This window comes from Nyctibius grandis, chromosome 1 (genome assembly GCF_013368605.1).
Source record: "Nyctibius grandis isolate bNycGra1 chromosome 1, bNycGra1.pri, whole genome shotgun sequence".
NCBI classification, from domain to species: Eukaryota; Metazoa; Chordata; class Aves; order Nyctibiiformes; family Nyctibiidae; genus Nyctibius; species Nyctibius grandis.
The window spans coordinates 57,251,178-57,268,695 of record NC_090658.1 but is presented as its reverse complement, the minus strand read 5'-3'; the positions used below and the strand labels follow the sequence as shown (position 1 = coordinate 57,268,695).

The 17,518-nt window shown below is 45.4% G+C and overlaps 2 protein-coding genes across 4 annotated transcripts; both read right to left on the bottom strand.

Annotated features, from left to right (window-relative positions):
* Positions 1 to 1,165: 1,165 nt before the first annotated feature.
* PNLDC1 (PARN like ribonuclease domain containing exonuclease 1) lies at positions 1,166 to 13,714 on the bottom strand. 3 transcript variants are annotated; one of them, XM_068399123.1, is made up of 19 exons: positions 13,620 to 13,714; positions 13,022 to 13,079; positions 12,830 to 12,903; positions 11,826 to 11,859; positions 11,579 to 11,702; positions 10,788 to 10,876; positions 10,396 to 10,496; positions 9,033 to 9,118; positions 7,889 to 8,026; positions 6,885 to 6,954; positions 6,544 to 6,629; positions 6,276 to 6,331; positions 5,136 to 5,203; positions 4,242 to 4,295; positions 4,001 to 4,043; positions 3,330 to 3,429; positions 2,667 to 2,842; positions 2,398 to 2,496; positions 1,166 to 1,323 (listed from the first exon to the last, which is right to left on the bottom strand). In XM_068399123.1, exons 1-19 carry the CDS (start codon positions 13,693 to 13,695, stop codon positions 1,251 to 1,253), a joined length of 1,605 nt encoding a protein of 534 aa, XP_068255224.1. In that variant the 5' UTR covers positions 13,696 to 13,714; the 3' UTR covers positions 1,166 to 1,250. The 3 variants fall into 3 exon arrangements, with proteins under 3 accessions (XP_068255224.1, XP_068255231.1, XP_068255241.1); XM_068399130.1 differs by lacking the exon at positions 2,398 to 2,496; XM_068399140.1 differs by lacking the exons at positions 13,022 to 13,079; positions 13,620 to 13,714 and having other exon boundaries at positions 11,579 to 11,646; positions 12,830 to 12,900.
* Positions 13,715 to 14,413: 699 nt separating this feature from the next.
* MRPL18 (mitochondrial ribosomal protein L18) lies at positions 14,414 to 17,192 on the bottom strand. Its single transcript, XM_068405045.1, has 4 exons — positions 17,020 to 17,192; positions 16,103 to 16,283; positions 14,877 to 15,111; positions 14,414 to 14,616 (listed from the first exon to the last, which is right to left on the bottom strand). Exons 1-4 carry the CDS (start codon positions 17,081 to 17,083, stop codon positions 14,545 to 14,547), a joined length of 552 nt encoding a protein of 183 aa, XP_068261146.1. The 5' UTR covers positions 17,084 to 17,192; the 3' UTR covers positions 14,414 to 14,544.
* Positions 17,193 to 17,518: the final 326 nt, after the last annotated feature.

Genomic DNA, 17,518 nt, shown 5'->3' with positions numbered 1-17,518 from the left:
ACACACATAGCCTGTGCTCTCCTGGACACATTGGGGGCCTCTTGTGGTGCTAAAAACCAAAAAACATTACAGAATAAACAGGGAGATACTTACACTGGTATTTGAAGGAACACTGAGACAGAGACTCCCATCACTGAAGGGGTTACCAAAAAAAAAAAGTCATCAAGAAGTCAGTTACTTGCTTCACTACGAGCTGGCTTATGAAGCAAGAGCTGTAAACCACAGGCTGTGCAGAACTCGAGAACCACAGCTGAAGACACACTGCCCTTTTCTCCTAAAGGGCAGCAGCGCAGCAAACTGTTAGCAGCAGACAGCACGTGACCGTCAGGCACACCCCAATGCGGTGCTGCTGCTGTAAGGTCCTCTGCAGCAACTCCCATTTTACAGTCAATTAAAGGCAGATTCTACGTATCAGATGACCACGGGCCCCATCCAGTTAGGCCTCACTAATGAAATCTAGGGGCCATTCTTGGGAACCCATGGATCAGCAGGCTGTTTTTAAAAAGAGAAGGAAATTCATAAGAAAAATTTCTGAAGACCGCAGTCCGTGGACTGACAAATACTCCAACTGTATCAGAGAAACTGATCAATGCCTCATGATATTTTTGGATAATGGACCGCTCACATGCTGTGCACGAGAAGCAAACAGAAGTGCGTGCCAACTCACCTGACCTGTGTATATTCCACAAATTGGAAGGTGATAAATTCCATGTACCTGTGTCTGTCGTCAGCTCCACTGCCACTGAAACTACCACTACACAACACTGACAGCACTGCTAATTATTTACTATTCCCCAGAATCCTTCACAAGCCCCAAGAGTGGTTTCTTCATGAACTCTGCCCATTTTCATTTGGTAAACAGTGAAATTTCCCCTGCTTTACAACTGAAGCTAAAAATAGCCTCTTTCACTTCATAACTTCCAGAAATGTGTTTTATGCAGCAGCGCAAGCACTGGGAACAAACTGGGGTTATGAATAGCTGTGAAGAACCAACAGAGGATCAAAGTACATTAGGCATCGAAAGAACCACCTCTCCCTCTTCAGAATGGGAATGCTTTGAACAGATAACAAAATACCACAAACTGGAAACCAACACAACCTCTTTAAAAGCACATTTCCAAGAAAGCAATTAAAACCACTATTCATACCTTTTTTTTTGCGCATATTTTATTGAGTGAAATGAAACAAAACATAGACAAACACAAAAAATAAGATCTGCGTTCCTCACATCTCATCTGTACGGCAGTCCTTTAGAATGAACAGCAAGGAGCTCCTCCGAGTACGAAGGCCAAGAGAGACCACAGTGCCACAATACCAGAGACTCTAAAGGGCAAGAATAATATAATGTTGCTAGGCTACTTACATTTAAGGCTTAATTTTGTTCTTATTAAGCACTGAGATTCTATTCCAAACAGTGTCAGGCCAGAAATTCACCCTTCATGAGCACTGGTGTCACCACCTCACGAAAGGGGTGCACTCTGAGCGTGGAATTCTCTGCTACTACAGAATCACAGAATGTTAGGGATTGGAAGGGACCTCGAAAGATCATGTAGTCCAATCCTCCTGCCGGAGCAGGATTGCCTAGACCATATCACACAGGAACGCGTCCAGGCGGGTTTTGAATGTCTCCAGAGAAGGAGACTCCACAACCTCTCTGGGCAGCCTGTTCCAGTGTTCGGTCACCCTCACCGTAAAGAAGTTTTTCCTCATATTTATGTGGAACCTCCTGTGTTCCAGCTTGCACCCATTGCCCCTTGTGCTGTCAAGGGATGTCACTGAGAAGAGCCTGGCTCCATCCTCATGACACTTGCCCTTTACATATTTATAAACATTAATGAGGTCACCCCTCAGTCTCCTCTTCTCCAAGCTAAAGAGACCCAGCTCCCTCAGCCTCTCCTCATAAGGGAGATGTTCCACTCCCTTTATCATCTTCGTGGCTCTGCGCTGGACTCTCTCTAGCAGTTCCCTGTCCTTCTTGAACTGAGGGGCCCAGAACTACTACCAAGCTTTTGACTCTACTGTAGAAAAAAAAACCACATCCATCCCACACCTGGGAGACTCTGCCTCTCTCTCCTCAAGCTTGTTAGAGCTAGCACTACAGCTCATTAAGATAACCCTCTATCTGTTATGATAGCATATACATGGCTTTGTGCTACCCATGGGGTAATGTTTCCTGGTTAATCAGGACCAAGATTAAAGTGCAGCTGCCCAGGGCTGAAAGCTCACAAGCAGCCACCCAGCAGCTGGCAAGCGAACCTCCTTCTGAACCCCTTGTTCTCCTGAAGGACTCACAGAAGGACATTGCAAAAGAGCGGCAGACTGCTGCTGTGACAGGGCCAGGCACCCTGACAGGAATGCCTGTCCCCCATCCCCATGCCAATGCTTCCCATAACTCACTGCAGCAGGCAGTTCACGCGCGGCGAGTGCCTCCAGTGGTGATAGACAGAAACCCGCAGGTGAGGGTGATCCTTATAATCTCGCAGAACAAGCCTGACACTGTAATGAAAGCCGGTGTCATGAGCCGTGGCTTGCAGGCTGCTTACAGCATCTCACAGCTCAGGACAGGAATCTCTTTATCTAAGAGTTCTCACAGCAGAGGGAGGGTGGGATGAAGACTTGGATCAAAGAGGATCAAGGGACAGGAAAGTGACTTTCCGGTCACTTACTGCTTAAATTTATTGGAGAGCAGAATGAACTGGTTCTTTGAAAGCCGTCTGACATCAAAGCGACACAGAGCTTTAAACTCTTGATAAATCTGCCTTTCGTTCAGCCCTGGCCAGCCTCGGACTTGGACAACCAAGACAGGAGGATGTTGGCAGGGAACATCTTCCCCAGCAAAATTCTGGAAAAATGTACAATACTGAGACATATCTGAGTTCGGAAATACTATAGAAGCACTACTATATAATCAGAAAATATGCAAAACATGACACATAAATAAGACACAGGTTGTATGACACAGCTATTGGTGTAAAATTATTTTTCTTTTGTCCCAAGATTCTTCTAAACATGAGTCATAAAACCAAACTGTCACAATTACCATGGAGAAACCACCAGAGAAGCAGCAAGCTCTCTTACAGAGCATAGAGAATTAGGGCAACGTCAACTGACTAATGCCATCTTACAGGAAACAATACTAATACATTTCACAAAGCAGAAATTTAACTCATCTGACATGTTGAAAGGTCAATTGTGTCATTTGTATGATGCCAACTTCTGCCAAGGTGGGCCCAGGCACTGGTGGATTTTTCTCCTCTAATGAAGCCATCAGCTAGGCTACTGACCTACGCACCCCACAAACTGGTCACAGACCTGCAATTCATACGCACAATGCTTGAAACACCACCTCGGATGAAATTCACTTTGTTCAGATACTCGGCTAACACGGTGAGATACTGAGAGAAAGAAGGATCAGCCTCCACTGCATCACTACATCAGAAAACAAAATGGAACAAAGTGTTGTTTCTCCAGCGCTGCACCGCTGCACAGTGTCTCTGGAGTGCAGAGCTCCTGAAAAAGCTCTTTAGTGACAAACCAGGTATTTCAGATCTTGGTATCTTCTACAGAAGTCAAAAAGCTGCTAGCAAAGGGAAGGGATTTGAACAGTTTGAACCTCTTAGGAACTTAACTGAAGGCACTGAATCACACTGATTTCAAAAATGGAAACTAATGGAAAATGATTTGACCCTTACCCCAGGGAACAGAACTTGCGAGAGCTTGTTCAAGGATAAAGGAGTCACAGTGCCATTTCCCAACCTCTGAGCCATCGCATGGCCCCTGATTTCATTTATTAAATGTCAGCTTTGACATAAAGCTACTACTTTCAGATTTATAAAATAAAAATCTAATTAGAACAGTGACATTTCCAGCAACACTTTCTCTTATCCAAAAGGAAGGCCAGCCTGCAAAACAAAAAGTCAGCCAGAGCAAACTGATGACTGTTTCCCATAGGATCCATCCACGTAATGCAATTTTCAGTAAACATTTAAACATCACTCACTCTGTGGATCTGCACAGTAGCATATGAGCTGACTTCAGAAGAACTAGAAGGAGGAATAATGAAGTGGCATTAGAACAAAGCTAAAGAAACATAACTAAACAAATGGAAAGCAAAAACTCACTAAAGTGCAACTAAGTTACTAAGAGCAACAGACTGGATATTTCTTAACATTAGATAGAGCTACAGAGCAGGAAACGAATTGCCAAGTCCCAACACAAATTCTGTTTAAGAAGCACTTTACCTGAGCCACAGAGAAATGCATCATAGCCTGCCTCGTGAGGAGATTTCTTCTCAGCTGTAAGTGTCCAACAAAATCAAAAAGGAGTAAGCACTTTTAACACGCTGTGGAAACTGCTCCACTGCAGAATGCTAACATTCATAAGATTCACTGTTCTGTTTTGGGGTCCCCCCCCCACCTTCAGGTCTGTTTCCTTCCTCACCCTGAAACCTTTACACCCCATAGAAGGTCTATGCTTCTACCATGCATTTGAAAACAATACCAACAAAAAGGCAGCAGCTACATGAATGCCTGAAAAGCTTAGCGAGATGTATATTAAAAAATTTTAACTTTCATGAAGATCTAAACCAAATTGTGTTGTATACATTATCGATGGTATGGGAACCATTTCAAAACACAGGAGGCCCTGTGCTGCAGGACACCATGCTGCCAGAAGCCAGAAAATGTCTGCCTCACAGCCAGTATCACACCATGTACTGAACACAACCTCCTGCACACGAGCCACTGAGCACCTGCCAGTTTCTGGGACCTCCCTGCCATTAGCTCCCACTATTTTCCATTCTAGGACCAATGCTTCCCGCCTCCCCTCATCCCTTCCGAGGGCTACCAACTCTTCACAGCACCAAGTCAGAATCAGTTCAGTCCACCTTAGTGTAAATGCCATTTGTGCTAGCTGATGCAAACCTGCCCTGCATTACCCTCGGCAGCTACCAAGGACATGCAGAACACGTGACATTTTGGGAGCCCAGGCTTTGGGTCTGGACAAAAATATGTATCGGCAGCTCTATGCAAATTCAGCAGACCCCCTGGCACTCGCTCATGCTTTGCATGTAGACATCCACAGAGTAAAACAAACCCCTTTTAGCTACCTGACTGAAGACTTGCTTAAGAACGTACCATATCTTGAGCAGTCACTTGCAAGAGCTATCACCGGGCACGTGGGATCTTTGGGATTTAGGTTGCCGCTGAAAACAAGTGGATGTGTAAGATTTTTGTCTTTCTGCAGTATGTGAGAGACAAGTTACTGTTCTCTAGTGCCCTGTGGCTTCGTTTCAGAAAATGCTACTGAAGACTTTAAAAGGAACTTTGGTAGTATTCTGTGAAAAGGTTAAGATACTTAGCTGAATAGTATCTACCAGTTTTCTTCCTGAAAACTAACTCCTAAATACTTCCTCAGTCTCTTCCCCCAATCAAACCTTTTAGGCAACAAATGTGCTCTAATTGTATACACAAATTGTGAAAAGAACTAAAAAAAATCAATGGAAAACTCCAAAAAGGGATTTACTAGGTGGTTAATTTGAAAGTGGGACTCTGAAGGATCGATTAATAAACAGATACCCATGGTATAACTGAAATAAAAGAAAGAACAAAGCAGCATAAAAACTCTGGGAATCTGCTGTCTGAAATTGCTAAAAAGAAAAAACAAAAACAGAATCCCAGTACTGTTTTTATAAGCACTAATTTTGTATCTCCTTCTTGGGAGTAGGGGGTGAGGGGAAAGAGGAGAAATTTCACTTTTCTTAGCAAAATTGACACAAAAACAATTTATCCCCAAAAGAAGTGTAAAAAAAAAAGAGAACTCTTCTACCACATCATGGCTAAGCTCATGAGATATGATACCTACTCATGTGCTCAATCTGAACACTGTATTTCGTTACTGCTTTAGGCTCAGTGCAGCTCTTTCTTGGGAGCTGGCATTTGAAATTAGGGGGTATTTTCACGGAGAACTGAAATTCACTCATTTCACAACACGACAGAAGCAACATACAACTCTGAAGTCGTATGTAAGGCTGTCTGCAAGCCAAACTTGTGACCAATGAAGTAATGGTGAGATGTGATTTAGAACAAGTAATTTACTCCACAATTACTTTAGAAGAAAGATGAGCAAATCTTTTGCTCTTAAATTTAGGAAGACAAGAAATCAGCTGAAAAACATTTGGGAGGAGGAAAAGTATGAACGTATGAAATGACTGACTTTGAAATACCTTTCCCAAGAAAACAAAGGGACTGCTGAAGGCTTTATAGCCCACCACTTACCTGCACAAAACTGCATACACCTCCAAAAGATTAGATACCCGGGGAAACTGACATTTCTGTAAAAGAAGAACATGTTAGAAAACCAACCAAGACAGAGCTCATTTACTGGTACTGCTGATTCATTAAATGAGATCTAAAATCAGAATGTTTCAGGGCAACACTGAGAATTGGTCACAGTTCTGTAACCACTGGGCACTGAGGAAAGATATCGTCTCTTTTGGGTGAAAGACAAGCTTTAAATCCAAACAAAAAGACCTTTGCATCTCACCTTCCAGATGGATTTTGTTACAGTCTTGGTGTCTATGAGGACAGGAAACAGGTTGTGAATGTTCCTTTTAAACTCCTCATAGCTTTCTGAAAGCAAAACACATGTGGAGAACGACATCATAAAACTGAGGAAAAGCCAGTGGTACTTCAAATAAATACAAAGGAGAGGTGACGTCAGACAAATGATGCACTGCTCCAGCAGTTAGAGCTCAGAGGAGGCAACTAGCACTGCTGCTTGCTAAGCACTGTGGGTGGCTGAGGTGGCATATGACCACTGTGCTTACTTTCCCACCCTCGCTGCAAAGGTAGCAGCCTGGGGGCAGCAGCTATGTACAGCATTACCTGGGAGGGGCTTGTAGAACTTGTCGTGAAGATGCATAAGGTCCATAAGCATGTTGTGTCCCACCAGGGGCTATGGGAAGAACAGAAACATTACAGTCCACTGGAGCATATTTTTGAAGGGAGCTCAGAGATAACAAACTTTAGGCATGTTCAACAGCTGTAATCCTTTCCTCCAGTGGACAGCATCCACACACGCTCACCCAAAAGCCATTCAGGCTGCAAGACTCACAGGAGGACTACTGCGTTCAGGAAATCAGACTTGTGGATGCTCTGAGGAGGGTATTTTTTCAGCATCATTCTATTTTCAGGGGACCTAAGGAGCTAGGTGGATTCTCAGTTCAGCTGAACACTGGTAAAATCTTCCAGAGATCAGATTTATAGGTTCACTTACAAGGGGAGGGACAGCCTTTGCCTGCACACCACCCATAGCCTTCTGATCTGAAATTCAATAATCTGCATACACAACATGAGAATCTCCACACATAATCAGACCAATGGTCCACATGGTCCAATACACTGGTCTGTCTCATGCTAAAAAGCATAACTTGCCCAAAAGGCAATAATCTGCCCAGTTTTCTTAGATGGTTACTCATGCTGTGCAACACAAGGATTTTCAACATTGTCGACTCCTGCATTTTCTCAAGTGACATAAGAAACACATTGCAGAATGGGCTCTGGCTCCCTCTCCCCTGGCTGCACTTGGTTTGCAGGAGTAATAGAAAAGTAACACGGGGAAATCTGGTTTTTTGGATCCATAATTCTGAGCATGCTTTGGGACTGTGACCTGGTCAGTAAGAAGATGTCATGTTTAACACTCGTTTTTTCTAACCATGACTGCAATCTAAGAATTCATCTCAGTTTTACTGACAACTAAACAGGATGATCACACTGAGTGAGTGGAGTCATTTAATACAAATTACTACTTTATCTTTTATCATGCCTCTACATCCAGTGTAGCAAATCAAGAAGAGATGAAAAATGAGAGCAAGGATGAGGCATTTTACCTTCTTGGCTTTAACAAGTGTCTGGAAGAGGTTGGTGAAGCCCCGGGCAGACAGGAGAATGAGCTCCTTCTGGCAGCAGTCGTCAGGAGAGTTCTCCAGAAGCCGACGATGCTGCGGACTCACTTTTTTCACCATTACCTGAAAAGAACAGTCATTGGGTCTCAGCTTCCCATGCTAGTTGTATGTACATTGCTTACTGGGGTTCAGCAATGCTGAGGACATGTTCAGCTTCTAGGCTATGAAGGATGGAGAAATAGCACATCCCCTGGGACCTCAGGACTGCCTCACTTCTCTTCCATATGGAGATCAGTGCTCCAGTAACAAGAGAGACCTGCTCTAAGGGTGTCTTATTAATGCTGCTCTTGTTAAGAGGATGGTTCCTACCACAGTTTCTTTTGGAGCACAAATGAACATAATTCAATTTAAGTTGACACCAATACGGTAAGTTCACCGTACCAAAAACCAGAAACAAACTGCAATCACACAAACTGAGTCCCCAAAGGCTATGCTTCATGTGAGAAGGCTGGGTAAATCTGTCACTCTGTTGACACTGGTTATCAGACCAAAATAGTAATAATGCAAAAAAAAGACTTCTCTAACCTACTTCTACGCAACTGACTGGTATCATACTCATACCATGTTTTGAGAAGTCCACAGCCACAGGTTTAATTCAGAAAATATTGCACCAAATGTAAAATAGCAATAGCAAATAGCAAAACAGCAAGCCATGTAACAGATGAGTAAAAGTCTTCAAAGCAACTACATGGCAAAATTCAGCAAAGGAAAACCACAAAAAAAGGCTAAAACCTGTACATTCTTGTGGAGGTATTGAAGGTGAGATCTAACAAAGTCTGGAGACACAGAGAGGGTCCCTCCAGAAGTGCCTGAAGGACAAGCACTTCCAGCTCACGGTATTTTGTGGCTACAGGACAAACAGAAACCAAAGTTAACTCAGTTTTCTGGATCCCTTTTCTAGGGATTCCACAATCAACACTTCCCAGAACATTCCTTTGTCATGGTCTTCTCCTCCTCCTGGACTCTACCACTAAAAGTACAAGCAACAGTTCAGAGTCCCTGCAAGAATGCCAGTCCTACCTGTCTTGATAGAAACCCTCTTTTCAAAAGGTCCACATTTCCATCTCACCTTCTTGTCTCCAAGAGACTGCGTCCAAACATTTTGGAGAGCCTGTCTCAGAACCAGCTGAACTTCAAACATCTGATAGCCTGAGACTGAAAAAAAAAAACCAGGAGTAGTAAAAACCTCAGAGGTGCAGACAAGCCTATTTAGGAAATCACATTTTTCTAGACAGAAGGACTCACCAGATGTTTCTCCCCCAGTATACAGAAAATACTCCTGAATGTATGATCTTGGTACATTACCATACAAGATAACAGCAAAAAAAAAAACAAACAAAAAAGCAAAACAAACAAACAAAAAAGGTCACAGTGAGAATTTCAGACAAATAAGCTTTTGTGACAACACAGAGGAAAGGAAAAGCCTAACTGAAAAGAAGAGGGAAGGCGGCTACTGGTCTGTAAAAGACTGTCCTGGTTTTGGAAAGAGCAGCATATCCAGAAACCAAGCACAGGTAAGAGGTACCAATGTATTTTCCCCCCACAGCTTACAAGGAACTAATCAAGTCCTCTTCTGAATAGCATGCAAAAAGACACCTTAATCAGCCTTATTGCTTACTTAAATAAATGTCTGTCTTGTCACAGGTGATCACCATTGCCAGACCCCATTAAATACAGCTGACATAGCAGATATAAAACACAGCACACTCCCCACCCTCTGTACTTCATGCTCTGCAAAAAACATCAACAGACAAAACCTTAGATACAGAAAAGGTTAGGAAGGACAGAAAGTATTTTATTCCCCAACACCTGGAGGATTAAGATTTGGTTTCTGTGAGCAAACCTACAAACTATTCTCTGCTACAACTCCCTGTCCCTCAACTCCTCCAAAACAGCACAGCAATTCTTCAGCTCTACTATAGTGCTCCCAAAAGCTAACACAGGTGGTAAGTGGCCTTTTTATCCCCACTGCCATGTTACATGTATTTCTATGGGGCTCCTTGTTGCTCCACATAAGAAGGAACAAACTCTGAAAGGAGACCCGCCTTTCCCTTCTCCAAGGGGAAGAAAACAAAAAACAGATCACCCAGGATTTAAAACAAGTCAAAAGTTGGCCTGATTCAGAGCAACTATAAATTCCCCAGTTGCTGCTCTGAAGAAGCACAAAATGGAAGTGGGTTACCAGAAAGCATGCTCCAAGCACCTAGACATCCACTTCCACTACAGAAAGACCGACCACCTCAACAGAGCAGAAGAGCAGAGCCCAGAGATGAATGCCTGACAGGAACTGAGGCATAGACAGGGGCAAAGCATTGTCAAGGCAACGATGGACACAGATGCTTTCACTCTCAACAGAGCAGTTTAGCAGAACAGGCAGCAACGGACAGCAGCAGCCCCAGAGGAGGAGCACTCGGAGGCACCCTGTTTCATACCACTCAGATCCTGCAGAGTCATAGTCTCCTCTTCCTCTGCTGCAGCTATCCAACAGGTCACTTGATCAATAGCCTTCTTCATCACATCCCTGTCCAGAGCACTAAAGCAGGATCAGGGGGAAGGAGGCAGAGTGTGAGAAAAAGTTCTTTAGAGATGGAGCCTTGTGCCTTGCTGTGGGAGTGCAAAAGCATCACTTCCCAACATTGACCCAGCTCTCCAGATTGTATCCTGTGATCTCAGTCTTCCTTCAGAGAGACCACAGCGTGCTGGAACCGCTGGTGGCAAGGATTCAGACCAATAGGCTTTAATATTTCTACAAAAGGTGATCAAAGTGAAGGTGGGCTGTCAATACAGCCAGTACTGAGGAGCCATCTCCATGAATAGTGCTCACCTGCTGACTTTCCAGCTACCCGCTGATAGATGCTGGCTAAGGATCTTCTCCTGTACCTCATTCATGTACGGGATTCCATCTTTGAGGAACTGAGGGGGGAAAAGAAAATGCCAGGTTGGTTACTCTTCCCTGGACTTTCTTGCAGCAAATTAGAGAACAGCAGGTTAGCCAGGTCCAAAACCAGCATATACTTGGAAGATGCTGTTTTTCCTCATTCTCAGAATATCCTCTTCAAAAATACAAACTGTAGGTAATCCAAGATGCATTCTTACATAAAGGAAGATGTGTTTATGTATGGAGGAAAGAAAAGGATCTTTGTCAACTGTAATCAATTTTTTGCTCTGTTTTTACCTTTCTTCAAGTGTCAAGACATTGCGATGCCCATCCAAAACTGCTAAACAGTGCTCTTATGTGATGACATAGTCTGAATTTTGTGTGAAATGTGGCAATCAGTAAGATGCAGGTAAACTGAGACTTCCACACCTTCATGGCTAGTAAAGACTCCCACTGGGGTCTGTTTAGTAACTCCTCAGCTCACCAGAGATAGGTTTTCTTTTTTTTTTGAGGTGGGGAAATCTTTCTTAGGCTGACAAAGATGTGGCTATTGCCTCTACAGCAGGTCAGAAAAAACAGCACTCACTCTCCCTGTTGTTAATGAACTACACGATACATTCATACTTTAGCAAGATGCTATTTACCCCAGAAATGTAGCATTTAGGGATATTAATCCTAATTTCTCCTGTAATTGCAGACTTCCTCTGTTCTATTTTTCTGGCAGAGAGATTACATACCTTATTATAGTCAAAGCCATAATGAGACAGGAACTGAATGCTGGATGCAGAGAGGGTGAATTCGACATCTGTAACTCCCCATGTTAAGGGAAAGAGAAAAAAGTTGTACGAATGTACCACATACCTACAATGAAAAGAAAAATCTCTCTAGAAGACAATTACAAGAAATAACTCCTCCCAAGATAATTCTGCATAAAATCTCAAGTGCACTCTCTTCATTATAACAGAAAACTGATTTTTTACTTACTTGTTTGAATTTTCATTTGAGAATATTGCCAGCCCTGCAAGAGAAAGAAACCTCCACTGAAATGGCAATGTTTAGCTGGATGTCTACAGATACTGTGAAAATTAGGTAAGGGATGCGGGGATCCCCTGATGGAGTGCATGTTTTCCATTCACTAATGCCACAGTGCAAATCTTAACAGCATCTGCCAGACCATTCCCCAGCTCCCTGAGAGCTGAACAGGGACAAGCTTTTAGTGGTAAGTCGGAAAAGTAGTCAAGTCTGATTACATGGCAAATAGATTGAGCAATGGGTGAGAAGAGGTGAGCTGGTGATGGAAATCTCCAACTATGCACACACAGGTCTGTGGGTCCACCTACACTACAAAAGCATTTGGAAGGAGCTAGGCACCACAGAGGACTGAAATGTGTTTTTAACTACTTAGGTTCTTTTTTTTTTTTTTTTACTATTAATCCCTAAAAAGCACATTAAGATCTTACATAGCCTAAGGCTTTGAACAATATTTTAAACAGTTTTGGAGCTGGTTTCTTGACGTCTAACTGGTTCTTAATTGTCAATAGCCCTCCACCACCACCACAGGCCCTTTCTTGTGTTGACTTTTTTATTATTTTAGGAATATCAGAAATACTAGTCTTCATTTTCCTCTCATAGTCCCCTTACTCATACTCTATATCAAGTGACACAGCCTTGAATACAAGCTGCCGTCACCTACTTCTTGCTTGCATCCTCTGTTTTAAAAGCCCTGTATTTGTACCTGCAATCTTTAAATATGAACAACTTTAGGCCAGCTAAAAATATATGGTTCACCTGACTTTATGTTATCTAAAATATTAAAAGGTTGATAGTATTAAACGTCAGAAGGGAAAAAAAAAGTCCTACCACAGAAAACAAATAGCTTTGTAAGGAGTGAATTAAGCCCAGAGTACCCGCAGGGCCCGCCAGCTGGCAAAAGGCCAGTTACCGCTGGCACCTCGGGAGGTTATTTTGTGTGTCAGAACAGCACTTACCAAGCTGAGTAACAGTGAAGCGCTGAACGCTCTGCCTGGCCTTCAGGTACCGCTCCACGGGGGAATCAAACAGGCTACAAACAAAACCAGAATTGGAGGGGAGTGGAAACGGGAAGGTTTGTAAGGCACAGGCTGTTCTCACAAGAGCTAGAGCAGCAAGTCCCCCTCACGTTTCAAGTCCCACAGCTTTACCTGGGCTCGTTATTTTGTGGGAAAGTTGAATGTAAGCCAGTGAACTCCATATCAAGGGCTGTTGAGGTGGAAAGAACACAAAAAAGTCTGAAATATGAAGCATACATTCTACCAACAACAGGACAAGGATCCCTGGAACACCTCTGGTCACCGTAACCTGTGTCAACGGTGGCCAGCTCAAGAGAAAAGGAAACGGCCTGCTGTGGAGGTGAAGTCTCCTGCTCCCTCATCCCTGAGGCAGGATGAGGGACGGAAACACACAAACACCACCCCCCGCCCCGGGAGGAGCCTGCCTCACCCTTTGGAGTATGGGGTGGGGGGTGGGGTGTCCCCGTAACTAACGCCCCCGCCGAGGCCAGCCCCGCGGGCACGGCTGGCTTTCCCGCCTCTGCCGCCTGTTTTAAACCCCGGTGTCCCAGCGTCCGCTGCTCCCGCACACACCAGCGCCATCAACTCCTAAAATACCCCTCCATGCCCGCGACGCTACGGCTACGGCCTCGCCCCTCGCCGGGCAAGGGCCTGCCGACCCCTCCGCGGGCGGCCGAGCCGCGGGGGCCGAGGCGCCGTTCCCAGCCGCAGGCCGCCCCCCGCCACTCACCCAGGAAGGCGGCACGGCCGATGCGCCTCCGCAAGCGCGGCAGCCGCCGCTCCAAGCCCTCCGCGCCCACCTCCATGGCAGGCTTGCGCACCGCCCCGGGCCTCCGCACCGCCCCCGGACCTGCGCGCCTGCGTGCCCGGCGCGGCTCCGGCCGGGGCGGCTCCTACCCCGCCTTTCACAAAACAGCGAAGGCAGAGCCCGTGGGAACCCGAGGCTGGCGGTGCGGGGTCCGGCGGCGCGCAGGGATGCTCAAATGAAAGACGGGGAGGCCGAGGCTCGAAACGTGTCACGCTGCGCAGGGTCACCGAGCGCGGACGCACGCGGGAGCGCTGCCGAGTCACCGGGCAGGCGAGGGGACAGCGAGAGGCTGCGGCCGAGCAGCAGGCACGCACAGACGGAGGGAACGGGCTTCGTACTCCTCCCAGCTGGCGCTTGCGCAGCTTCCCGCCTAGACCTGCGAGGATTAAATAATTACTCTCTTAAGGGTTGCAAAGATGAGCTAGGGGAATTTAATCTTTTTACCAAGTTTAGCACATAACTTTAGCACAGTCCTGAACATTCACATAAATGACTGCATTTTGCTAAATTAGACTGGCAGTGTACATGGATCAAGCACTTTCAAAGAGTTCAGGTTAGAACAAACACAATCAAATACAAAAAAATAAAATATACTTTAAAATTATTGAATTCTACAGTAAATTCTGCTGGCCTGTGAGGCTAAACCATGACAGTTTATTCCAGCCTTAAAAGAAAGGTATTGAAGATTTTAGAATCAAGAATGTGACACACTTCCACACATTTAAAAACATTTTATTATAAGATGCCATGTTCCAACTTTTTCCAGCTCTGGACCTTCGCTGTGCCTGTACACACGCCTAAAGAAGGGATTGCTGTTCCTTGGGAAGTTTTCCCAACGGTCTCCATTTTACTGATAGATTCTTCGTGGCTCACGCAGAACGACACCACCCTCCTCCATAGCTTTTTCGAATTCCTGAATCTTGTTTAAAAGACAGAGAGACACGAATAAGTATAAAGAAAGCCAAGAGCACCGACGTATCAGTGGGGGTATGTTACGTGGAGAGCCAGAGGTTAACAGCCCCGCTAAAGCATAATGCCAGGAACTGCAGCTTGTCAAAGTTACCCTTTTGAGCATTGCAAGAAAGGATTGTCAAGCCACATAAGACGACTAATGGTGGAGTAAAATTAATGCTTAAACAGGAAAAAAGGCCAAACAAGTGTCAGGAGATGGGTACTTGCCGAGTCGCAGCGATATTCCCAGGGGATAACAGCTTTAAAGTTCACAAAGTTGATTCCTGCTTCCAAACAGCGCTGTGCCATTACACGGCCAAGGTTTTTGCATGCTGTTACTCCCTTGGGGCTGTACAGGTGTCTCTTTATGGCCCACTCTCGGGTAGAGGCAGATACCACAACATCCCCATTACAACGCTCAACAAAGGCTTCTACATAATGCTGTGTCCGCTCAAGCCGTAGTCTGAGTGAAGGAAAGAAATAACATGGGATGTGATGTCTTTGCCAGATGTAAAGAGAGAAAACATTCAAATGCTTAACTGCATAAGTGACTCACTTTACATAAACAATGTACTGGAGCTATTAATACAATAATGATTTCTTAATATTGCTACTATTATCTAGATTTTTGCTTACTTTATTAGGACATAAAATAGGGCTCATTTTACCAGTTCAACAGAGCGAAATTCCAAGAGCAAGATTTCACCAGTTATGCAGGGGACAGTCCTATGCTGCCTCCCACCAGCACTCACTCTAAACCAAGCACAGTGTGGTACGGGTGCTTATGAGCTAGATCAGGGGAACTGCTCCAGCAGAAATGTAACCTCAGATTTGCTACACACTCTCTTACAGGCTTCTGCTTACACAGCAGGTGACAACTTGTCAGGATCAGCAAGTGGTCAAGCAGTACCTCATAAGCCGAAACACACAACAACAGAGTATTAGGAGCAACTATTTCTTACCGCATTGAGACATAATATCAGATTTCCAGGTATGAACAAACTGCGTGTGGTTCTGCCCTCAAGAACAAAATAATGATTTTGAATCCCCAGCTTAAAATGAACTTACTTTCCAGAGAACAAGAAATCAGCATTTCTAAAAAAAAAACCCAAAAGAAAACAAAAACCAAACAAAAAAAAACGCTCTTGTATGGTGCCTCAAATAAAACAACAATGCATGGTCAGCACAGGACTAGCAGAATCCTAAGTTAAACAGCAGTTGCTTAAGCAATGTTACTGCTACCTTAACAATAGATGGAAAGACCCTCAATGCATATGCTAACTTTCACGTAATGCCAGCCTACTGTTCTCTGAATGCAGAACATACCTGTTAATTAAGAACGCATAAGGGGGCGACTGATTCAACAACGCAAAAAGCGCATTTTGTAGAACTTCCATGTGGTGTTTTTTATTTGTTTTGGAGTCTTCATTTCTGCTCACGACTTTCTGACTCACCTATGCCAGAATTCACGCTTTGGCCATGTTGTCTTCCAGCCACGCTCCTTCCTCGCCAGGGCCAACTGCTCCAAGTTCCGAGGATTCCTGTTAGTGAAGTCGGGGGCAACAACCTCATTTTCGCTTGTGTCCACCTCGGTCTCAGTTTTGAGACTGGTTGTAGTTGATGCAAAACAAAGACCTTGAGGGAAAAAGCAGAAAATAAAGACCCACAGAGTTAAAAAAATATACTGCAAATAGTAGAACAAATACAATACTGAATGATGCAGCTTGTAAAAGTTATCAGGGCAAAATTATCTTTTCTTTTTTTTAAAAAAAAAACAAACCACCAAATACATGGATTACTAGAGCTCAACCTGTTTCTCCAGTTTGTGAGGTGGACTGTAAGCTAAAAATGAAAAGTATATTAAATTTTAACTGTGGTTCAAGACCCATGCATAAAGTATACATTCAAGCATGACTAGAAGATCCCTAGGATAAAGGCTTTACAAAATAGCGACTGAACTGCACAAGGAACCAACGACCATGCTACCAAATAAAAAGTTAAAAAATCCTCTATCCTGTCAGGCTATTCGTCATTAAGCTAACAAAGACGAATTTCGAGTTAAGCTTGCAAACTCACTCTGCTACGCAACTTTTCGGTCCAGAGAGGCAGCGGGAACCTTTCACCAGGGTGAGGGTCAGGGCCTCTCCTCAGACCGCTCGCCCCGGCCGGAGATGCACCAGCAGCGCCCCCGTCCCACAGCAGCCCGAACGGCCGTCACAAGCGGGAGGCCGGCACAGAGCGGGGCCTGCGCACGGCGGAGCAGCGCCGGCGAGTCACCCGGCCGCCGCATCACCCTGGGAGAGCTCACCTCACGCGGAGGAGCCCTGCCGGGAAAGGTCGGCACGGCGAGCCGCGGAGGGACTAGGCTTACCCGCTCCACGTGCCTGCAGCCCGCCGGCCGCCAGCAGCAGACAGCGGCAGCTGCCTAGCGCCATGGGGAGCCGGTGCCCGCCACGGCCTGGGGCGGCAGTCACCTGCCCTCGGCTCAGGGGCACCCGGACGCCGCCATCTTGGCGAGGCCGGCACTTCCGCCGGAAGCCGGCCTGCACGGGACTTCCGCCCGGACCTGATGATGCCACACGGACGCGCCCGCGCCCCCTGGTGTGGCGGCGGCTCCCGTTCCGCTGTTTGAGTACCCCCACGCGAGGTGCCTGGGGAAGGGCACGGTTGTGTCGGTCACGTCGTACAGAACAAAGCAGGGAACTCTTCCATGACTGGGGAAACATCTTTATTTTTCCCCTTGGAAAAAGGGCGTCAGGCGACACCGGTCTGCAGAGGCCGGGGCTGCCCCGCCCGGAACAGGATCTGAGGGAGCTGAGCCCAGGAAGCAGCACAGGCGCACGGCAAGGCCCGGAGATGGGCTCCCGCCC